The sequence below is a fragment of the Hibiscus syriacus genome, unplaced genomic scaffold, assembly GCF_006381635.1.
Source record: "Hibiscus syriacus cultivar Baekdansim isolate YM2019G1 unplaced genomic scaffold, ASM638163v2 tig00116951_pilon, whole genome shotgun sequence".
Taxonomy (NCBI): Eukaryota; Viridiplantae; Streptophyta; class Magnoliopsida; order Malvales; family Malvaceae; genus Hibiscus; species Hibiscus syriacus.
The window spans coordinates 2,383,502-2,409,168 of NW_024063482.1; the positions used below are offsets into that span (position 1 = coordinate 2,383,502).

Below are 25,667 nucleotides of genomic sequence, written 5' to 3' on the forward strand. Positions count from 1 at the left end.
ATTGGAGGGGATATGTGCCTACATTCTATGCATTTGAACCTACCATTTTTTTTATACTAATAAAGATATTATTTAAATTAATACTAAATTGATATATATATATATATATATATATATATTATTAATTTAAAAGTAAAATGTTTATACTATTTATATTTAATATATTAACGATGAAGTTTGCAATAAAGTTATCTGTATTTTAATTTGCTAAATCAAATAGTTAAGAATTAAATATTTTTATAAAAGATTATTTAATTCTTAAAAGGATTCTGTTAACAGCCTCTTGAATACTCTTAAAAAGTTATTAGCTATTGCATTGAATATATTTAAATGGACTTTTATTAAAAATAATTAAATTCTTAATAATTATATTACAATATAAAATTCTAAAATATTCACCATGATTAGAAAACAAATAAAACTCAAATCTTAAGCATAAATGTCATTTTCCAACAAAATTAAACTGAAAAACCGAGACAATACGAACTAGTTCATGCAGTATTGGAAAGGATAGCTAAAGAGCAGTAAATATACGGTCAGAAACAAAACAAAAGAATATTGGTGGGACGGTAGTGCCATAATCGGATGAATTTACAACATGGGGTGACTCTATCATGCCCGCAAATGATAAGCTAATCCCTTCATTGCTACAAAAACTGGGAATTCCATGCTTCCCAAATTCCTCAACTGAAATCCATTCATCAAACAATTCCCCACATCTGTTTCTTGCGTAGCAATCTACTTCTGAAAGCTCTTCTAACCCTTCAAACACTTGATCTTCACCCAAATTTGACAACTCCTAAACAATGGATAACCAAATTTGATAGTTAAACAGACATAAAAAAAATATCAGAAAGAAGAAGAAAAAAGTACGTACTTGTCCGGAAGTGTAGCAGTGAGCTCATATTCATGCATGATCTGCAAAATTAAATAAGAAAACATTAGTAAATGGAATTGTAGAAGATGGTGTCTGAAACTAGAGTAACATGATGTAATATGAAAAAACTTGAACCAGATAATCACAGCCGAGGTTTTCGTTGTGTAGGTAGTAATGGTGGAGGGTTGGAAATCTGCTGGATGGAAATATATATATATATATATACCCTGCCATACTGATGTTTCTTTTTTCCTGCAAGTAGTAAACAAGACGCAGAGAAAGAAACAAAGGATAAAAACAATTAATATAAAGAAAGGGAGGGTACTGTCTGAATGAAATGATAAATTGATGGTCAAAACGCAAGGACGAGGAAGTGAGGTAAGAACTGGACTTTATGTAATCAGCGCTGTGAGAAAGCTCCTCCGAAACTACGTTATTTGTTGTGCCTTTGGGCCATAAGGTTCCAGTTTCAGGACTGATCAGCAACTTGGGGTGATGCTATATGCTTACGTTTTTTCTTTTGCCTTAATGTCAAAATTCAACTCTAACTTCCTTAAAAATTAATCCCTTCGACCTTATTTCTTTTATTTTAAAATATTTTAATTTTCAACGATTCATTTTAGATTTAAAATAATATATAATTAGACTAAAATTATTAATTGACTAACGACAAAGTTATCTCAGACATTTTCAGGACCCTGAGCGAAACTAAAAAATTAGGTCCTTATAGAATAAAAGTATATTCTATTATTTTGAACAATTAATTTAATATTTCACTAATAAATGTTAGAAAAATAATGAAATTAGGGTCCTAAATTATAAAATTAAAAGGTGAGATTGAAAAAAATTAGGAGTTTCAATTATGAAGGTAAAAAGTGAGATTGAAAAAAATTAAGGGCCTCACTTATAAATATAAAAAGTGTGATTGAAAAAAATTAGGGGCCTCAATTATAAATGTAAAATGTGAGATTAAAAAGAATTAGATGCCTCTATTATAAAGGTAAAAAATGAGATTACAAAAATTAAGGACCTTAATCATAAAGAGAAAATAAAATGAAAAAATTAAGAGCATCGATTATAAAAAAATAAGATTACAAAATTTGGGGCCTATAAAAAATGGAGGCCCTGAGCAACTGGTCAGAATGCTTCCCTTAATAGTTGACTCTAAAAGCTGACCCTATTCCCATATATAATGGGGTAAGAGAGAGGTAGGGTAGTAGGCTGCCCCCAACGCTAGGTTGAAAGCAACTTCCGTAGAAGACCTCCAACAATTATGAAATTGCCCACCGTAGGACTCGATCCCACGACCACAAGGTTAATAGTTGACTCTAACCAACAGTTAATATTTGTTGATGGCATGTCACTGTCATATGTCTAAAGTAATAACGTATCACATGTCACGTGTCTAAAGTGATAACATGACATGAAAATGGAGCTCATACCACGTCATCACTTTGGACACATGACATGTAGTGACATAACTTGGCGATAGAATTTAGGGGGTAACTTAAGACTTTAAAAAATTAGAGGTTTAAATTAAAATTTTCAAAATTTTTGAAAGGTTCAATTTATTTTTTTTCAAAAAAATTGGGGTATAACTAAAATTTTTGAAAATTTGAGAGGCTTAATGAGAATTTTTAAAAATTATGGGAGGGTTTAATTAAGAATATTCAAAAAATTTAAAGCTTAATCTGAATTTCTAAAAATTTTGTGGGAGCCAAAATATTTTTAAACAACTTTAAGGGACTAAATTATGACATGTGTCATGTTATTGCTTTAGACACATGACATGTATCACGTTGGTGTTTTAAACATGTATCATATGCAATGTCAACGCTTTGGATACATGACTTGATATATCAAAAGGGATTGATGAGAGCGATTGTTCTCTAAAAATTTTAAATTTACATATAATTTAGATATTTTTTGTATTTTTATTGATAATTTATTTTTGTCCCCTAGAATTTTATAACTTCATCCCGTCATTATCCCATCCATTACTCTTGTAGTATGTTGATGAGGTTTCCCGACCAGGTAGAGCCTGGAAGTGTATATGAGAAAGTGAACAATCCTAGATAAATGCAGTGGTACATAATATGTATATACATTACAATTAATCATAATTAAAATAACATGGTCTTGAAGATACTTAGGTTTTTAAACTTAACTACAGATACATCAGCTCATTGTAAGGACAAGTCTTTATAAGATCATTGTTCCTATTTCCATCACAGATGAGACACAAGCATAGCGATCTAAACCATGCGTGTCTTACCATAATGTAATGCTAGATTCACACACAACTCTAAAACTATCGAATAAACATAACTTGCCAAACAACAAATATGAACAAAATAGAGCCTACTATCACATTTCTAACATATACTGATGGTGGGTTCCGTTTGCCCCTTAGCTGGGACATCTCCACGAAATTGAAAGAATTTTTCCTACTGTTGCCAGCCGATACTTCAGATCTTGAGTTCAAGACCAATTTGGTATTCCTGTCCCGATCCATTTTAGGGCTTTTGTTGGTTTGCACAACTGATTTCTTGTTTTGGACTGGCTGAACAACAGGACTATGTATGCCACTCTCTCTGGTCTGCAAAAGGAAAGCGGGTGGAGTAAACAACAGTTAGTAGAGTTGTAAAGAAAGCTTTGTTATTTCAATCCACATTTGAAGTGGTTAAGTTTCCTTCTACTGTTTAACTAACTTACCCTGTCTCTGGACACTACTTTCCCTGAAGATTTACCCTGTAATTGGACTCTTCTTGGATACCCCTGTGCCACTGACTTGTGGGATTTTGGCTCAGGTTTGCAGGCTCTTGAGATAACTGACCTTTCCTCCTTGACCGATTCAAGACCATTGATCTCATAGGCTGTAACTGTTGCCGATTCAACCCCGGAATCCATTATCAGGATCTCATCATGATGAACACCAGTTTCCATTCGCTTCTGATTGAGTCCTTCCGAATGGCCATGGTGAGTTTCATCAGGCATATGAACTAGTTGATCACACTGTTATACAAGACACAGAGGTTATGTCAAGTTTTCCAGTGTCCAAATATGAAACTCAACAAAGATGCGAGGAAAACAAAAATAATTATACTGCCAGGACTGCAGAAAAGCAACATTGTATGACCTCTTCAACATGTCGACACAACTATAGACTTTCTAATTCCCTGGAGATTCCTAATACACCGTAGGAGAACATAATTAGAAACTCAAAACTGTAATAAAATGTGACAGTGTCAGACATTATTCAAGCAATTGTTCTCCTACAGTACTGACTCAGTTTTTAGGCCAACTCTCCAACGGTAGCTACTTAAGATAGTTTCTTTACCCATGCATTGTCCCATTTAGGGTCAGTGTCGTGTCTATTCCCAGCATAGTCTGTTGCCCTGTAATCAAGGCAATATATGTGCTCAGCCTCTACATTGGTATGTTCTTCTTGGTTACTGAAGAAAGAATCCATGAATTCCCTTTCTTCCTCAATGGTGTCGAATTGAAGTTGCCACTCATTTTGCTCTTCATCAACCAATGCATCAGGCGGTAGGAAATCCAGATCCTCAAAGGAGATGCCTTCTTCAATCATGATCTGCTCATTATTGACACTGGCTGGAGGGAGATCATGTGTGCCCCTGGATGGTGAGAGATCAGAAGCAAATATTCCCTCATCTTCCATCTGCATCTGCATCTGCAAAGCCATTTCATAATCCATACTCTCGGACTGCGGTTGACGAACCACCTAAGTATGAATCATTGATAAGCAAGCATTAATTTCTGTAAATGCTGGCTCGACACACATGAAATAAAGTTTATTTGTTACTCAGAGAAAAGGCTGATTGTAAGTCATGTTCATTCTCACCTCCATAGACGTAAACCAAACAGCATCTTTGGGGGAACTAGAAGCCGCAAAATGTGCACTTGTCTGACCGACATTTGAAATCAAGTTTTCAGTTTTCTCAGCAGCATTGTTCCTCAAGTAGCCGACCACATAACTATTATTCTAAGTAAATTGAAGGCCAAAAAAGGACCAAAATGTTAGGAATTCTCTGCTACCAGTTGTTTACCCAATTTTAACAAATTAAAGTTGCAGCTTTCTACCAATTGTACAGCGTACTAAAAGAATGCAGATTAATGCAACAAACTACAACTTTAAATCCTAATTTGGCAAGATTAACAGGAAGCAATCAGCAATCTACAGAACTATTTACATGATCTTCATCAACTTCAGTAACATTATAGGGAATTAAAGTAAACAGAACCATAAAAAGCTGGTAACAAGCCATCATATCATTCATCATATATACACATGTAAACAGAGCAAAAGCTGAGGATGGATTTGTGTATGTGATCACGAAGATTACCGCATTATGAGGAAGGAAGTCGGAATTGGCGCGGAACTCGTGCATGACCCAATCGGTTTTGACACAACTAGGGGTACGCCCCGTATAAAAAACCAAAGTCTTCTTGGTACCAATCTGCCTACCTCCATAACTCACTGGCCGATCCGCACCCGTTGATTTCCAGAACCCAGAGTTGGTTAACCTGTCCATTTTTTTCTCGGAAATCTTGTTGAGTTTGTAGAAGAACAACCACTCTGGATATGTAGACTGTACTAAAGACACGGCTGTCCTCTCAAAATGAAAAAAAAAATCAGCAACCAAAATTTTCAAGATTAAAAACAAACAGTGATAATGGGAAAATATTAGTTTACCAGGTAATTGCCAGGGCTCATACTTGAGGAGGTCGACCTCTCTGATATGGCGAGTGGTTTTATGATCACCGATCATCTTATTCTTGAGGAAGAAACTGATGATTTGTTCATCAGGTGGAAGGAATCTGAACCCAATTTCTAGGTTGATGTTCATGTTCTTGATCGATCCTACCTTATTACTGCACTACAGAAGAAAGGGGGGTGCCAGTGTCGGAAGCAGGTGAGAAAGTGGAGTGTGTGTGTGAAAGTGAGATGAATTCGAAGTGTACACTAATACAAACCAAAGCATTGACTCGCAATCTTTTATGGTCTTCGGCTTGGCTTATTTGTGTGGTCGGTTAAATAAACGATCGGTTAAAATTTTGACTAGTAATATTATATCATTTAACTAGAAATATTATCAAGTATAATAACATATTAGGTAGCGCTTATATAATGTAATAGGTAGCGTTTATATAATAAAATAAGCATTTAACCGGAAATATTATCAAGTACAATAACATATTAGGTAGCTCTTATATAATGTAATAGGTAGCGCTTATATTAATCTATTTTCGAAGTAAACCGATATATTTATACTGGTAACATTACAAATTTACATATTACATTATTATTATCGGTTACGATGTTTTTTAGATCGATACAATTTTAAATGTATCGACACTTTATGCTTGCACCTGGTTGGACATTCATATTTCATTCTGGAAAAAAGTATCGACACAAACTAACAACGTGTCGATACATTATTTAGACCTATTCTCTCATAAAACCGGTATATTTATACCGGTTACATTGAAAATTTACCTATTACATTATACTTATAGGTTTCGATGTTTTCGGGATCGATACATTTTATAAATGTATCGACACTTTATGGTTGCACCCTTCTTGGCATTCATTCTGGACCAAAAATATCGACACAAATTTATCAAGTGTCGATACTTGATGCTGACCTATTTTATCATAAAACCGGTATATTTATATCGGTTACATTGTAAATTTACCTAATACATTATAATTAGCGGTTTCGATGTTTTTGGGATCGATACTTTTAATAAATGTATCGACATTTTATGCATGCACCTCGTTTGTGCATTCATCCTGGACAATAAGTATTGACACAAATTACACAAGTGTCAATATATTATGTTGATCTGTTTTCTAATTAACCGGTATATTTATACCGGTTACATTGTTAATTTACCTATTACATTATAATTATTCTTTTTGATGTTTTTTGGGTCGATACTTGTATAAAATATATCGACACATATTTGGGTAGTTATTGTACATACCTAAATATGTACTACGAATTTAATGTTGTACCCACCCTTTAACTACCACTACCAATACCACATCCTATTGAAAGCAGCACGACTGAAACATATTCAATGAACCTTTGCTTACATCTCCATCAACTCCGGGACCACTGAACTTGCACAACAAAATTTTTACCATGGATCATACTGATGAAGACAATGTTAAGCCAACCGAGGAATGCCATGAAGTACATAATGTTGATGAATCTGACAGATTGGTTGGTCATCTCTTCTGTTCACGTGATCAAGCTTGGTACTTTTACAAGGGATTCACACGGGAACATGGGTTTAGTGCACGTAAGGGAACAACACGGCTTGACGTGGAAGGAAATGTGAAGACATAAGAATTTTGTTGTTCCAAAGAAGGGTTTCGAGCATCAAAAGTCAATATTGTTAATCGTCAACGTGTTCATACACCAGACAAGAACATGCTGTAAGGCTAGAGTCGTAGTTACAGCAACAAATACAAACGATAAGTGGGTTATAAGTAAGTCTTATCAGGAACATAATCATGCATTGTGCACACCTGCTATGACACCATTTATGCGTTCTAATAGAGCTGTAAGTAAGGCTGATATCGACGAGACAACAACATTGAAAGAGGTCGGTGTTGGCACGTCACAAGTAATGAACTATTTAACGCAGCAGGCAGGGGGCTATCATAATGTTGGATTTACACATAAAGACCTCTACAATGCACTTCAAAGAGGTAAAGCAAATGAAATCGTCGATGGGGATGTGAATGCAGTTATTGCCTACTTTGATTATAAGAAATATGATGATCTCGGGTTTTTTATGACATACTCGGTAGGCGAATCAGGGACATTATATAATCTTATTTGGTCGGATTCTACATCGAGATCGGATTACACATGCTTCGGTGATGTAATTACGTTCGACACAACGTACAAAGATAATTTGTATGGTCGACCAATTATGCCTATTGCTGGTGTCAATTATCACCATAACACAATTGTGTTTGACACTGCCATAATCGCTGACGAGACGTCTCAATCTTTTGAGTGGGTGCTACATAATTTTTTAGAAGCCATGATGAATAAATCACATATTTCAGTTGTCACCGATGGGGATAGGGCAATGCAGAGGGCTATCAAATCTGTTATCCCTTATGCTAAGCACATATTATGTTCTTGACATCTTTCTCGCAATATACAAGTTAACATTGGTGACCCAAAATTTATAGCAGCATTCTCAAAATGCATGGCTTCCTGGTGGAAAACCGAGGAATTTGATATTCAATGGCGTTCGGTTGTTTCAGAATTCAACGTCGAAAAACATCCATGTGTGATTGAGAAGGGAAATACACGACATTTATGGGCACAAGCATATCTAACCGGTCATTTTTTTGCCAATATTCGTTCAACACAAAGGTGCGAGTATATGAATGCTTCACTAGCGATTGCACTGAAACACAAGATGACATATTTAGATGTTGTTCGTGCAATTGAAGATGAAATTAGTAGAATGCGTATGAACGAGTTGAAAGCGGATTACTTAAGTTCCCATATGAAGCCCTTCCAAATCACAAAACTGTTCGACCTTGAAAGCCATGTTGCTGCGATTTTTACCCGCGAATCTTTTCGTGCGTTCCAAGATAAACTTCTACGGGAGACATTGTACCGGATTGAGGCAGAGATTCAGTCCTTATCAGATGAATGTCAACATTATATTTTATCAAAGTACAAAGAAAAAAATAGGAAATTTGAAATTAGTTTTGATTCTCGTACGAAGACCCTAATTTGCTCATGCAAAAAATTCAAGACTGTTGGACTTCTGTGTCGCCATCAACTTCACATTTTGAAGCACTTGAATTACACATATTTGCCCGAGACTTTGATTCAAAGTAGGTGGACTAATGATGCGAAGGCTTCTACAGCCAGTTATGTTGACTTGAATGTGTCTCCAGAAGTGATGCAAATGGCACGGTTCGCTGCTTTATGTTCAACGTCAAGTAGGTTATGCTACATTGCATCAAAGACAGACGAGTCTTTCAAAACCGCAAGAGATGAAATGAAAAGACTAATAGAAGAATTAGAAAACTCGTTTGGTTTGAATGATTCAGTCAACCAGAGCATTGTAGTAAACAACGTTCGTGACCTTCAACGAAAATAACGCAAGCGAAAAGAAGTACCGAAGAATAAGGTCGAGAAGATAATTAGGCAATGTGGGTACTGCAACGGTGAGGGACATAACAAACTAACATGTCCTCAAGTCAAGCTCAGTTTGAGTATAATGTAAATTATACAAAATTAACCATATATTTACAAAAATTACTCTCTTAGTCTATTTTTATTGTGGATTATGAGACCGTTTAATATTTCATCCGCATCATCACATAAATGCCAAACAATCTGTAGAGTATAGTCTCCCGCAATCATGGTCGGAATTAGTTCTGTAACTGGGATTATCCAGGTTAATCATGTTGACAGCATAATCAATAAAACCTGGGGTTTATTTACAAAGTGTCGTTACATGTTGTAGACATATTCTCTCATAAAACAAGTATATTTATACATGTTATATTACAAAATTACCTATTACATTATAATTATGGGTTTCGATGTTTTCGGTATCGACACTTTTAATAAATGTATCGACACTTTGTGTGTTCATCCTTTTTGGCATCCATTCTGAAAAAAAGTATCGACACAAATTTAACAAGTGTCGCTGCATGTTATAGACCTATTCTCTCATAAAACCGGTATATTTATACCGGTTACATTGTAAATTTACCTATTACATTATAATTATGGGTTTCGATGTTTTTGGTATCAACATTTTTTAAAAATGTATCGACACTTTATGCGTTCACCCTTTTTGGCATCCATTATGGACAAAAATTATCGACACAATATTAAGAAGTGTCGATACATATTATAGACCTATTCTCTCATAAAATCGGTATATGTATACTGGTTATATTACAAAATTACCTATTACATTATAATTATGGGTTTTGATGTTTTTGAGATCGACACTTTTAATAAATGTATCGAAACTTTATGCGTGCAACCATTTTGGATTGACACTTTATGAAAATGTATCGACACTTTGTAGGTTCACCCTTTTTGGCATCCATTCTGGACAAAAAGTATCGACACAATACTAATAAGTGTCGATAAATGTTGTAGACATATTTTTCATAAAACCGGTATATTTATACCGGTTACATTGAAAAATTACCCATTACATTATAATTATGGGTTTCGATGTTTTTTGGGTCGTTACTTTTTATATATGGATTGACACTTTATGAGAAACTTTAAGTTTGAATACATTATAGAAAACGATTATAAATATACTGATATTTCTAAGTATGAAAACTTTGTTGTGGAGATCATAGAAAACATTTCTTTAATAATGTGTTTCGATACATTTGCACGCAGATGTAAAATACATTAATAACTAGTATTGATATTTCAACAATCCCAAATGTATCTGTATACAGAAAAGCAAATATGGAATAATTAATGAAAATATACACACAATATAATCAAACCAAAAGATACATACACAACAATGTTCAAATAATGTACCGACAACGAAATTAATCCGATGAAAAAGGGTTATTTCTAACAAAGTCCGGAACATTAGGCGCCTTCAACAAATTTTCCAAATACTCTCGTATGTTTCCGCCTTTTTCTGAGGACATACATAAATAATTTAAATTATCAAACTAATGAGATGCAATTTTATTAACAATAAAATAAATTCGCATAAGCATGAATAAATTTGTGTCATATCTAGAGCACTGTTGTTCGAATGGGAAGCAACGTCAAAGGTATGTGGACATATCTAATTGTATTTCTATATAAACACATAAATTGTTAAAATAATCAATGTAGGAACACCTGTTTAACTGGAAAAACATATTGCATAAATGGAACTTACCGAATTATAAATCATTTTTTCCGCTAAATCATCGACCAAAAGTGTATTTAGCTCGTTAAAATCAGGACACGCGTTCCAAACATCATTGAGATCTTTACAATAGGTAACATTAACGTATGTTTTGCATTTTGCTTGATCCTGTTCACAAACAGTCGAACATAAATATGTAGGAATCATAGACAAAGAAAAGTCAGCAAATTGTAATGACATTCATCTTACCCAAACGAATAGAAAATGCTCAGAAAATAAATGTAGTTTCTCAATTACATGGTCGACGTTATGCATGAGATTGTAATCAAATTTGAATGTTAACATTCAATTGTATATTAAAGATTTTGGCTATAGTAATTCAATTGCTCAACAGTTCTAACCTCATCTTGGAAGACCAAATGGCAACAACAAAATTGTCTACACAAAATTGCATAAATTCAAATAATCCTGTTCTGAGGACAACATCTACAACATGAAGAAAATGATATTAAAGTTCTATGCTTATATGTTAAAATAATGGATACAAAAGAATAGAATTAAAACCTGCAGGCAGTCTTGGGATGTATGCAAGGGCACCATTGAGATCAAAAATTAAAAGTTTTCTTGAAGGCGGCGTTGTAGACACGATATACTTGTTTGGATCATCATCATCATCATCATCGTCATCTTCATCTTCATTGACCGATTGGTTGTCCACATCTGTTAAAATAAAATAAAATATATTTCAGAACGTGTAAATGTTTAGAAACATAAATAATGAATTACCTAACTCGTTTGATGTCGTTGACGTAATTCGTCACGTAACATGGAGACTTCATCGCACAATGATGAAATATCGGCTCGCATTCCACTCACAAGGGAATCAATATGCTCCCGAAAATTGACCATGTATTCCATCACGGTCTTAATTGTGACATCCTCTCTAACTGGAGCTTCTTCCATCATTGCGTCTCCAATTGGTTGCTTGTCTTCATGGCTAATGGGGTCCATTTCTTCCCTCTCTTGATCTAATTCGACCTTCTTGACACGCTTCCAACTGAGTTTTTCAACAAAATCATATCCCTTTTTTTAATAAATAACATGTCAATCTTGCGGGTTAATCGAATAGGGGCGTCATACGAAAAATCAACTTATTTCTTCTTCAACAGATGGGTGATGACACATCCATATGGTAGTGAAGTTGAAATTGTTGCTCCCTTTGTGACCATATATACAATTGTATTAAATATCAGTTTAGCAATGTTTGGAGCTGTTTTGGATTTGAATTTATACTTTGCTATCCACCAATAATCGATGTCTCGAAGCGTTGAATGTTTTCCCCACTAGGTCGGATATACCATGTGAGCATTTTGTGAAACACTCTCGACTCTACATCTAGGTAAATTTGGCTATTTCTAGCAACCCATTGTATTGTAGTATCTAAATTATTTTCATTTGAATCCCCTTTATTCTCGACACCTAGACCCTCCGCAATAGTTTCCGGAGATATATATATTTCCTTCCCCATGACATGGGTATTAATTCCTATTATATTAGTCTTATTAGGCTTGTGCTGTAAGGAAGCATTGTTGTAGAAGACTCTAACTAGGTTTGGGTAATATTTAGGTTCTACACCAAGGAATTTAAGCCAACCCCAAGATGTAAATGTAGATTTAAAACTAAATGCATATTTATCATCAAACAAGAAACCCAGGTCAATGACACGTTCGGGACAAATCTTCCTTACTTTAAAACTCGTCTGCCATCTTTGTTTCTCCATATCGGATCTAAAGTGCAGAGTTTCGAAGGACCTGATTTCCTCAGAAGAATCGTTTGTTTGAGAAGGAGGTTATGGTTGAGAAGAACTGGGTTGAGAAGAGCTTTGAGAAAGACCACGCTTCTGACGTTGACGTTTTGGAGCCATTTTTGGTGTGGATGCTATTACAATGGAACACAAACACATTCAGGAAAAAAAACTCCAATATACAAATCAATCAAACCCATAAAATATCGATAAATTTACCTGAATATATGATCGTCACTGTTATGATAATGTTAGTATTCGTCGGAGATGAAGAGTTCAGAAGCATTTAGGTTTAGGGTTTATCGATTTGGAGTTTGTATCGAATAAATAATGAAGGGGGGAAAACACGCGATATTTAAATTAGTATCGACACTAAATTAAAAACGTGTCAATACATGTTGTAGACCTATTCTCTCATAAAACCGGTATATTTATACCGGTTACATTGAAAATTTACCTATTACATTATACTTATGGATGCATATGTTTTTGGGATCGATAATTTTTATAAATGTATCGACACTTTATGGTTGCACCCTTTTTGATATTCATTCTGGACCAAAAGTATCGACACAAAATTAAAAAAGTGTCGATACATGTTGTAGACCTATTCTCTCATAAAACCGGTATATTTATACCGGTTACATTGAAAATTTACCTATTACATTATACTTATGGATGCATATATTTCTGGGATCGATACTTTTTATAAATGTACCGACACTTTATGGTTGCATCCTTTTTGGCATTCATTCTGGACCAAAAGTATCGACACAAAATTAAAAAAGTGTCGATACATGTTGTATACATATTCTCTCATAAAACCGATATATTTATGCCGGTTACATTGAAAATTTACCTATTGCATTATACTTATAGATGCATATGTTTCTAGGATCGATAAATTTTACCTATTACATTACACATATGCTGACTTATTTTTTGGAAACTTAACGTTTGGTAATCATAATGGACAAAATGTTGGAAACAAATCAGTGTTTATTAATTTTTCAGTAAAAAGTCTATTTTTACCAACTACATTATAAATTTACCTTTTACAACAATCTCCATATATCGTACGTATCAACATGACTCTTAATGTGTATAAGAAAATGTACAACAACCTACTGGTAACTTTTCTCATCTCATACATAATTACATTCACATACAAAATTATAAATCTTATACAAAATTATAAATCATATAAAAAATTAACCCTACATTTACATCATTGCATCCTTTTGTTATTCTTGTGTCTCGTGGCAACTTTTGTTATCTCCTGTCTTCGTTGATTTTGATTGTGGCTTACGAGATCGTTTAATATTCGAGATCGATCTCACTCTCCAACAACCTATATTCAAATTGTCAGAACGTTAAGTATTGTAAACCACATCATTCAATCTACGACTTTTAACAATTTTACCACAAACAAATTTTTAATTCCACTTACAAAATCAACAGTTGCCTCTGTAGAACCGATCGATTCCATCCACATCATCACATACATGCCGCAATCATATCTGTTACAAAATTTGAAAACCATACATGTCAATTATGAATCCTGCATAAATTAAGCTTTCTATTTATGATAACATCTCATACCCATTCAATTGTTTATTCTTCTTATGCTCCACAAATTTGAAATTTTTCAAGGGGAACTTTCCTAGAGATCCACAGTATTCAACCCAAATGCGTTTCTTATTATAAAAATCTAATATTTTAATCTGCATTAAAAAAAGAAGAAGTTGTGATCCAAAAAAATTATGCATTATAATTTACATAATGTCATTTCATACATGTAATACCAATCTCTTAGCATCCTTCACTCTCTGTTTAGCTGCTTCAGATGTAAACATACTATCATATATTGTTGCAACACGATCTACCATATCCAACACCAACAAATACCAATGTGAATTATGGTAGTTTATTGTGATCATGATCTGCAACAAATTTCACACCCAATTTGAAAAAATTCAACATTCTATATCCAAAAACATCATTTGCAATTGGTATGGTGTCTAACCTTCTCACAGTCGGTGAATTTCACATAGTTATCCAATATGAGACCCCAAAAGATAGCAATACTCTCAACACTTTCTTTGTTGTTGGCATCCAACGCCTGTTGCAGAATATATGTATGAATCATTAGGATTAATATGTTGTCATGAAATATTTAAATATCACTCACAAAGCAATATATTTCACTTACCCCGATTCTAACTCACTATTCCATAAATAATCACAAATTGCAGCTTCGATGTCATCAATTCCGCTTGGAATATCCGCTTTTTCAACCTACAATTTTACATACAAAATTTTGTCACAACAACATGATAAAGATCAAATTAAGTTTTCTTTTATTCAACTTACCTTCTGCTTCTTCTTCTGGGGTGCAGGACATTCCGAATCTAAATCTGCTGCTATAACACTCTCTGGTGTATAAATGACATCGACTTCCTTCCTCCTCATTTCTTCCATAATTTCTTCTACCTCCTCCCTCTTTTCTTCTTCATATTTTTTCAGTTTATCATTTTTTTGCTCTACATAGCTCTTCATCTCTTTTATTTCACCCTTCAATTGATCTCCTTCATCCAAGTATTGATCAACCACCCCCTTCACCCCCCGTAAGTTCACTCCTCAATTCCACAACCTCCTTCACCACTCCATCAAATTTTTCACCCGTCACCATCTTAAGATCACCCCTTAACACCTCAACTTCTTTCACCACTTCACCCCTTAACATCTCAACTTCTTTCACCACTTCACCCCTCAACACCTCTACTTCTTTCACAACTCCATCTATTTTTCCTTCCACTTCCCCCTTATGCCTCTCAAGTGTATCTTCGACTCTCTCAAGTTTCTCTTCGACTCTTGATTATCTTTGCATTATATCAAATTGGATTTTTTTGATATCAGCCAATTCAGACATCAAAATGTCGAAGTTACTCTGTTTTCCCTCACCGTCATCCCCCAATACAACCATCTCTTCTTTATTCTCCTCTGCCTCTTTTACCTCATTGCCAATAACCTTCAAAATTAAATTACAATATTAAGACATTGATTATATTCTTAATATTATTTAATTACATATATTACCCTTTCTTACTTCCTCAATCTATCCAACTTCAACTTCGCCATCACTCTAACCACCTCTTCCTTCCCCTATGCACGGATGCGTGCCACTCCGGTTCTTTCATAAGTCGGCACTGCCTCACAGCCCGACCAAAAATCGAACAGTGCAACCTGAGTTTATAATAAAATTTATAATTTTATATAATAATTATACTATCATTTTATATAAAAACACAAAAAAGTTCTGCAACTCATTTACCTCTAAGATTGCTATGCACCATTTGAGGTATCTCTGGTTGCCCTTTTTAAAGGTGATTTTGATTCAATCAATCTCGAATGAACATATTCAGCCCAATTGAATTCACCATTCAAGCCTTCATCGCAAATGAGCTTCATATAGTCCTTGTTCGTTGACGTATCACCCATTGGACAAAGAAAGATACCGACAAGGTACAATAGAACTCTGGCCTTCAACTCATCCCCCCGTAAGATCCACTTTTGATTTCCTCTTCAATTCAACATATGTCTCCTTTTGCTTCAAACCATATTTGGAGGCAAGTGCTTTCAAGTCCTTACTCTTACAGACTTCTACAACACTTTTGCCTTCATTTTCTACCCCCAATACGGCTGCAGCACATGGGATCCCAATAGGAAATGAAAAATCACCATACTTAGTAATACATTGTTTGATATCAAATTGTGCCATCAAAGATCGACACAATTCCCTCCAAATAGGTCGATCTCTTACTCCTACCAACGATACAAAACCTATTTCTCCCAGCACATTCAACTGACCATTCTCCTTAAGGTGTTTAATTAATGAATTCACCATTTTAATGCTGCACCTTGTCGACACTTCCTACATTTTTTAACAATATATAATGTTATAGTTCTTATATATTTTGTATCAACGTATTTACAAGTTTAATGAATACCTTATTTTCATGTGCTTTCCTACGTTCTTTGTATTCTTTACTATCATTCATTGACTGTGTGATGTAAGGTTCCTTTTCAACATCACTCATCGAATTCCATTTGGACCTCACATCTTTTGTCACCTAATATTAAGCATCAACGTTTCTTAATCAATACATTAATACTAAATAATACTTAATGTCAATTTCATTTTACATACCGAACTGCTCTGTGTGACATCTTCCTTCATCCTTTTGCATTCGGCCATACTGTCAATATTTAAAATTTGTAATCAATTTAAAGTTCTTAAATACTTTAATCCAATTACTATTTCAACAATAATAACAAAAAGACATTGATACTTACTAGAAGTACATATATCTATCCTTTGGTTGCTTTCGAGTCTCGGCCTCAATTTCAAAGTCATCTGCGCCACCAACAATTTTTCCACCCATTGACTCCATTTTTCCTTCATATATTAGTTTACTCAAATCAAATCAAATACTTGTTAAATACACTTTATTTAATATACAAATATAGATAATTACTCTTGTGGTAAAACGGTTTTCTTCAAAAGAATTTGAATGGCCATTACAAAGTGTGTCGGCACATTTATACAACCTATAATATCATTTTCTACTTATAATATTTAATAAAAGTATCGACATTTATATTTTACCTTGAATATCACTTTCTACCTGTAATCGGTCTCAAATGCTTCTTTACTCCAAAACCCCAAACAACACATAAAAACTCTATTTGCGATTACTGTAATAATTAAAAACTAGGGTTTCGACAACATACTTTTCGATTCGACTGCAGCAACAAACAAACAAACTTCGCTTTAGAAACGCCTTCTGAAATGCAGCAACAATTACGCTTCGATTTCAAAAACTCGTCCGTTCTATCTATTTTCAGAGGATATTTAGCTATGGCCTTTATATTTTCATCGAATATGTTATTTATATTTAATCGATACAACTACCAAAGCGTCGATACTTTTATGTCAGGTGTCGATACTTTCGATAGGATAATTTCCTATTTCTCTGAAATTATCGATAATTTATTACACGTACTTATGAAAGTATCGACACTTTCAATATATTCGATAGCGCTTTATCGATTTTATCATTTTGATACCGGTTTTATCATATTTTTACCTGTTATATCGTTGTGTATCGATACATTTTTATAAAGTATCGACACTTTATAAGCGCTAAAACTGCTTCTCTTTTAAATTCACAAAGTGTCGATACTTATATTAAAGTACTAACACTTTAAATATATTTGGTAGCTCTTTACCGATTTTATCATTTCGATATCGGTTTTGTCATATTTTTACTTGTTATATAGTTGTTGATCGATACATTTTTATAAAGTATCGACACTTTATAGGCGTTAAAACTGCTTCTCTTTTAAATTCACAAAGTGTCGATCCTTATATTAAAGTATCGACACGTTCAATATATCCGGTAAGGATTTACCGGTATTGTCTTTTCGTGACCGGTTTTATCGATATTTTTACATGTTATATTGATATGGATCGATACATTTTTAATTTGGATCGACACAAACCGACAAGTTAAATTTACCCGTTGCCAAATTTTTTAATATTTCTTCATGACTTATACCTACTACATTATTATTATTCAACATTTCTGATAACGCTAAACCAAATTTATTAAATATCTTTTAATATATTCGGTAACACCATATATTAATCATATATTAACCTACTCCTGAGACATTCCTTAATTGGGGAGCTTAGTGAGCCGCTGAGTTACGAGTTTCCACAAACTCATCAAAGTACATGATTCTGTTTGTACCAAATTGAGTCCCGCATCCTATAAAGTAATAATTGCGTGATAGAAAGCCCTACTGTTTTGGATTCATTCATTTCAATCATCCAATCCACTTTTTTGGCAACTCCCTTTGAGTTACATTGCATACCATACACATCTTTTTTACCACGTGATTTTTGTCCAAGGTTGATCTCATGTATTATTTCAGGTTTATGTTCTTATGTACGGTTGTGCCCTTCTTTTCTTGTCTGTAACAATTTAAAATTTAATATATATATATATATATATATATATATATATATATATATATATGTATATATATTTATTAAAAGCTGATAAATATTATACTTATATCATGTTCGCGTTCGTATATTTTTTTGTTTAATTTGGTTTGTCTCAACTGGAGCAGCTATGAATTTTCATGAACACTGGAAAATTGTAAATAAAAAGAATGAAGATTAGATTACTTGAAAAAACTGTTTGCCCTAACCTAACTGGCGTTTCCATTTTCTTATTGTTAGGAAGTGATTACAAATGCCAATATACACAGGAAAGAATGCATTATTATTCATCTCAGTTGATATATTACATTTATAAGAAAAGGTTAGGCTCATCAGCTCCCATTAACCGTCTAATAAACTAACAGTCATAGCTAACCAAACATAACCGCCTCCTCATGCACGTGTTTTACAGCAGTCTAACATTCCCCCTACTCTTCCTTTTCTCCTCTTGACAACAACCTAACATTCCCTCTACTTTTCTTCTTCTGTTCTTCTGACCTTGAACATATTATTACAGCAAGTTCTAAAAACTAATTACAACTAATTTCTAACATTCAACCTTCTTGATGAAAAAATGAACAATTGAATCGAAAGTGTTGATGCTTCCTTCCGTTCACTTGAATCGAAAGTGCCGATGCTTCCTTTCGTTCTTCTTGAATCGAAAGTGTCGATGCTTCCTTTTGTTCACTTGAATCGAAAGTGCCGATGCTTACTTTCGTTCTTCTTATTCACCTTCATTTCTTTCTTCTTCATCCTCTTTTACGAGGTTCCTTGACATATATTTTTTCCTTGGACACTTGGTTGTGCAGCTTTCAAGTCTCATGACACCTTGGAAATCCACATCTGCTGGAAGGTGCTAAGTGATGCCACATGCCATGATTCTCATTTCTTTTAGCTTCAGCAGAAATGTTACGCTGAGTTGGATCATGGAAATGCATAACTCCAATATTCCAAGGAGTTGATGCTGTTGTTGACACATGTATATAAACTAAATATATCAATGGGTTGTTTACGATAAAAAATGATTACACTAATTTATTCTAGCCAGTGTTAGGAAGTGACTACAAATGCCAATATACACATGAAAGAATGCATTATTATTCATCTCAGTTGACAGCCTCCTCATAACCGAACATAACCGCCTCCTCATGCACGTGTTTTACAGCAGTCTAACATTCCCCCTACTCTTCCTTTTCTCCTCTTGACAACAACCTAACATTCCCTCTACTTTTCTTCTTCTGTTCTTCTGACCTTGAACATATTATTACAGCAAGTTCTAAAAACTAATTACAACTAATTTCTAACATTCAACCTTCTTGATGAAAAAATGAACAATTGAATCGAAAGTGTTGATGCTTCCTTCCGTTCACTTGAATCGAAAGTGCCGATGCTTCCTTTCGTTCTTCTTGAATCGAAAGTGTCGATGCTTCCTTTTGTTCACTTGAATCGAAAGTGCCGATGCTTACTTTCGTTCTTCTTATTCACCTTCATTCTTTCTTCTTCATCCTCTTTTACGAGGTTCCTTGACATATATTTTTTCCTTGGACACTTGGTTGTGCAGCTTTCAAGTCCCATGACACCTTGGAAATCCACATCTGCTGGAAGGTGCTAAGTGCATAACTCCAATATTCCAAGGAGTTGATGCTGTTGTTGACATATGTAGAGCAGGATTTTCAGCGGGCGGTCGAGGCATTTTGTTCTTAGTTGCATTCGGTTGAGCTAGAGCCAGTGGAATTGGAGCAACAAAGGGTTCTATCTCCCATGGTGAAACCCTATCAGGCCTCTGAATAGAGGTAGGCTCATCCCATTGTACCTTCAATGAACGCCATTTTGAATCTTTCCAGTGAGGAGAAAAGTCTTCAACTCCAACAATTGTTCCAGAAAACCTTCTCTCATGAGAATCTTCCCCTTCACATCTTATCTTAAATCTCATGCCAACTGCAAACTTACTATTAAGGGCATCTAAATATTTGTCCAACCCAATGATGAACTGACTTGTCCTTGGCTTATAGTAGACAACAAAGAGGGACTGAGTTGAAGCAGCATGAGATGTAGTTGCAAGCACTCCTAAGTGCATATTCTGACTTGATATCACTGACGACGTCATGTTGCTCTGTTGGCGAACTACACACCTAACTCCGACACGAAGCTCCCCATTCTCTCCTCTTAGGAACACAAAGGAATCACCAGCGACTAATCGCTTTGAAGTTACAAATGTACTCCATCCTGTTGTCAACAAATGCCTCCTTGGTTGGCCTCTGAATATATGCTTAAAGCGCCACTCATAACCATGAAGATCCTTTGCAACCAATTCCTGGGTTGGCGTTGCCTGGTTCATGTCCAGTGGAGGAAGGCATTCAGTGGCATGTTTTCGAACAGAAAACCCTCCATGGGTGCTTGTATCTGAGGCTGTTAAAACCTTGCAGAATGAGTGGACGGTAGGTCTTTGAGGCTCAAGAGTGCATTCATCAGGAGTTGTTGGCTCAGGTTGATTCGGTTCCGGCATATAAGTTCCATAACTCGATATACAGATCATCCCTTCCATTTCCTTCAGAGGATACATTATTTTTCTGCGAAAACACTCCGACTCTATTCACCATTGAACTCTATCTAACTCACCGAGTCAAGAAACAGTAATAGTAGCAGAGCAGCAACCATTCTGTTGACTATATTCCAAAACACTTGAGGAAGCAATATGAATTGAACTGGTCTGAGTGGCTCGGTCAGGCAATTCAACAAACAGATTATAAGCGCAAGCGGAAAAAAATATTCACACAGCAAGCATAAACCAATCTGAGCAACACAGCATTAACGACGATGACAGAACATCCGAAACAACGATTTAGAGTAGTGAGATTCAAACTAACAAACCATTGAAGTTGATAAAGAAAGAGGAAATCGACAATTGAGAAGAACAACGAAGATCCATATTCAGATCAGCAACCACATCCGTTAATCAAATAGAAACACCATACCAGAACTACTGAGAAACCACCGTCTACGCCAACAAGCACGATGAACTAACAAGAACGCCCTGAGTTACGCAGCAAGAAAACAGGAGACTCCAGGAACTTATGGCGATTGATACCATGTTAGGAAGTGATTACAAATGCCAATATACACAGGAAAGAATGCATTATTATTCATCTCAGTTGATATATTACATTTATAAGAAAAGGTTAGGCTCATCAGCTCCCATTAACCGTCTAATAAACTAACAGTCATAGCTAACCAAACATAACCGCCTCCTCATGCACGTGTTTTACAGCAGTCTAACATTCCCCCCACTCTTCCTTTTCTCCTCTTGACAACAACCTAACACTTATTGATGTTTGTTCGCCATCAACTGTACAAAAAAGAATTCTATTTCCAAAACTACTTCCCCTTTTCTTTTGTTTTCCATGTGTGACTACACTTGTCTCCTCTTTCGTGCTATTGTTTTTGCCGTGTGCTCCTTAGCTTAACCGGTGAGAACAGCGCGGTGAGCCGTGCATGATCGGATAGATGGTAGTTTCAGGTCATATCCCCTTTTCCACTTCACGGGGGAAAAGCATCGCATTCTTCACCGCAAAACCGATGGCTTCCTTCGAGTCCTCCGAGTTGCTAACTTCATCCTTATGTACTAAACAAATAGAGTTCCAAATTCTCTACAGCAACAATGTCAACCAATTATAATCAACCCTTTTATTCTATGGAGTTGAGCATTAAGATTCAATGAAAGACAGTTCAATGGCACATCGAGCGATTTATAGGCCATAGTACATAAATCTGTAACTAGGACAAGCATTTAGGGATGTACACGAACCTTAAATTCTTCATAGTCAAGAACGCCATTTCCATCGAGGTCTGCTTGGACCCAAAGCTCTTTCATCTCCTGGAAACTTAGTCCATATGGAAGACCGGTTAAATTTAGCTGTAGATGGTTAGGAAAAGGTGAGAATTTTCTTTTTATCACTCCCATTCGAATAATTGTTCCAAGGAAGTAAATGGAAAGTACCTGTTTAAGTGCATCGCAGAAAGCCGAATACGTTATGTAGTTGCCATTGTCGCCGCCCCTTAAAAAGTTAAAGGCATCTTTTTTATCCAATGAAGCCTTTTGAAGTTGATACTAGAACCATGAAAATGGAAATTAAATTTTAAATGTCAATATGATAATATGACCTAGAAAGACTACATTCAGAACAACAATATAGTATGGAACTGCTGAACTAACCTTTATTATACCGAAATCTGCTTCAGCCCAACTTATCTTCAATGGTTTTATTATACCGTACATAAGAATTAATCCGAGGAACCAATAATACAGATTATCCCAAATGTATTCTCCACCTTTGGTATCAATGTATCATAGCAAATCAGGTGACATGTAATTACCTTGTGAACCCACTCGAATTCTCCACCTTTGGTATCAAATGTTCCATGCTGGAGACTCACCAACTTTAGTGTAAACCGGGGACCACACTCCTGCAAGTTTCAAAGAAATCATTCCCGGCCAAGTAAACAGTTTATATAAGTGCAACTGCTATATTATCGACAATCCAAAACAATGTAAGGGTGGTAGAGAGTCAGAGATATTTCTAGAAGAGAAGTTCACTCAAATGATGGATGATAATCCTATAAAAAGGGTAAAAGGGTATCCATAAACAATTAATAAGAGAAATAGAGAAGCAAGCAGACCTGAAGACGAGCAATTACTTTTTCTATACTGATGGTCTCACCCTTGGTATCTTTAGACTTTTTGTCTTTTTAGTCACTCTGTTTGGTCTCCTTGGTTTCAAATATATACCCGATTGCACAAATAGACATTGTGTCACAAAATTATACAATCATCATTTACAGAACATGCAATTCAGAGGCTAGAAGGCCAACCTATGCTGTCGGAAGAAAATGAAATCTCGTTGATTGTGAAATGTTACAACTCGCCGATTGCGAAAATTAGGAGATTGTGGAAAAAGTGACTGAATTAGCCTAGACATACATATCAACACAAAACAAAAACTTAGATAGAAAATCCCAAGGAAGGAGAAGATATGATTGGAAAGGAAAGACAAATATTTCACACAAGAAAGTATTTTAGTTTCCACCCGATAAGACAATAAAGGGAATGTGGAAGTTCAAGCGAGTTCAAACATTAGAAATAGTAATAGCCTATAAAAGAGACCGATATGCAACCTGCCAATGCGATGGCCCAGGCGTGTTGTGAAGTTATTTAACACTAGCTCAGGCTTATGACTGGTAGGATTTCCATGATTCTACAAGAGCAAAATCACGGCAATTAGAATAATTATTATAGTAAAAAAAACTCCATTCTAAGAAATCCAACATTTTTTACATGAAAATCCAGGTCCATTCCATAAAACAGAAAATAAAGGATATCTTCCACAAAGTACAAAGAATCAATGCGTTACCTTTATATCCTTCCTCAAAACCAAACTGGAAAGCTTGAAATGCGCAGTAGGCCCATAAGGCAACCCAATAACTAGAAGAGCATCTACAGATCCACACCAACTAGTCAGCTATATTTCTCATGAAGTCACCATATCAAATAAAGTCCAATGGCACAATCCGAATAACAAAATTGCGAAAAAATTCTAATCGCAAACCTGTTCTCTTCTGTTGGTGTGAACTACCATAATAGATGTGAATTCCTTGTTATTCGCATATTCCACGATCTGCAATAACATGAATATATAACTTTCATAAAATGACCTAAACTAAATGCTCCTTACTAACCTGATTTCCTAATGTCAACATATAACAGAATAATTCAAGAAAAGTATCAAGAGAATTACCTTTTTTAAATCGTATGTTCCTCTTTTAAAGTAATGAGCATTTGGGATCACCGAAAGCAATTCGTTATAAAAGCAGCCCCCCTATGATAACATATTATCCAGAATATTTATCAAGACAAAAAAAAACTCATCTAAAATAAGTTTTATATCAATGCATAGTTTAATCATTAGTGAGAAATAAGTAACATAGAAGAGCATACAGTGGAATTGAAACGGCAAGTTGAGACTAATATCTTTGGTGTACGATCTCGCACTAAACTCATCAGCGTCATTACCAGCAAACAACTGGAGAGATAGAAAATATTATTTATTTCCAGATTTCAACATTTTATATATTATAAGACAGGAATTTTCCGAGAAAACAAAACCAATAATTTACCTCTTCAACATCAGGCATGCAAACAGTCTCGTCAGCCTCTCTCCTATTTTCAATAGTGCGAGGAATTTGCTTCTGTGGAGGCTGCAATAATAATACTAACAATTTCAGAAACAGTTTGCTCCATTAAAACATAGAAAAATAGAAGAGGAAACCTCTTCTCCAAGTTCAATAGCGCGCTTTGCGGCGGAATCACCAGCTTTAAGCTTTTTGCGTTTCTCGAGCTTCTTTTGGTGCTTGAGTTTGGCGTGTACAGCTGATCTCTTCTCCTTGTTTTTAATGGAGGAAGGAAGTATCTCGCGCTTACTGTTTTGAATATCCTCATCTCCTTCCATCCCTTCGTTTTCAGCATTCTTTCTATTTCCGCCCATTCTTACGTCTTCGTTGTCGCAAACAACACTGATTCGCACAAAAAGATAAGTGAGGGAAGAAAGGCGGCAAAGGGTATCTAGGGTTTTTGGTCTTCAATCTTTTGGTTTGTTTTTCCTTCAACTTCTGGTTATGAAGTATGAAGTACTGATAGTTGATAAGGCACAATAATAGTCATGGGTAAGTCCATTTTACATTGAATTCGAAAAATGTTTTTTTAGGTTAAAAGTATTTTTAGTTTTCAATAAAAAATATTCGATATCAAATTTAAAATAAAATCTATAATTCTAGTCTCCATTTTTCATTTTTTTCATTATATTATATTTATTTTATAATTTATAAATTTTATTAAAAGTAATTATACATTTAATAAATTATTTTTAAATTTTGAAATTTAAAATTATACATTTTATTATATCAATTTAATTTTATATCGTCAGATAAATATTGATATTATA

General features: G+C 34.8%; 2 protein-coding genes and 1 pseudogene across 2 annotated transcripts; all 3 read right to left on the bottom strand.

Annotated features, from left to right (window-relative positions):
* Window positions 1-3,066: 3,066 nt before the first annotated feature.
* LOC120188904 (NAC domain-containing protein 91-like) lies at window positions 3,067-5,793 on the bottom strand. The gene is made up of 6 exons (XM_039192280.1): window positions 5,595-5,793; window positions 5,245-5,507; window positions 4,743-4,883; window positions 4,218-4,622; window positions 3,593-3,892; window positions 3,067-3,476 (listed from the first exon to the last, which is right to left on the bottom strand). The coding sequence occupies exons 1-6, from the start codon at window positions 5,746-5,748 to the stop codon at window positions 3,189-3,191; spliced, it is 1,551 nt and encodes a 516-aa protein (XP_039048211.1). The 5' UTR covers window positions 5,749-5,793; the 3' UTR covers window positions 3,067-3,188.
* A 14,443-nt stretch (window positions 5,794-20,236) lies between these two features.
* LOC120188983 (auxin response factor 9-like) lies at window positions 20,237-21,235 on the bottom strand. Its single transcript, XM_039192339.1, has one exon. The coding sequence runs from the start codon at window positions 21,233-21,235 to the stop codon at window positions 20,237-20,239; it is 999 nt and encodes a 332-aa protein (XP_039048270.1).
* A 1,811-nt stretch (window positions 21,236-23,046) lies between these two features.
* LOC120188747 lies at window positions 23,047-25,343 on the bottom strand (annotated as a pseudogene).
* Between the last annotated feature and the right edge of the window lie 324 nt (window positions 25,344-25,667).

What these genes read in the sequence shown, in the direction of transcription:
- LOC120188904 (XM_039192280.1), bottom strand. Translation starts at nt 5,748, where the DNA reads ATGAACATCAACCTAGAAATTGGGTTCAGATTCCTTCCACCTGATGAA. An exon ending in TGAGCCCTGGCAATTACCTG is followed by an intron (nt 5,508 to 5,594) that starts GTAAACTAATAT and finishes TTGAGAGGACAG; the next exon opens with CCGTGTCTTTAGTACAGTCT. An exon ending in AAGTAGTGTCCAGAGACAGG is followed by an intron (nt 3,477 to 3,592) that starts GTAAGTTAGTTA and finishes TTCCTTTTGCAG; the next exon opens with ACCAGAGAGAGTGGCATACA.
- LOC120188983 (XM_039192339.1), bottom strand. Translation starts at nt 21,235, where the DNA reads ATGTATCCTCTGAAGGAAATGGAAGGGATGATCTGTATATCGAGTTAT.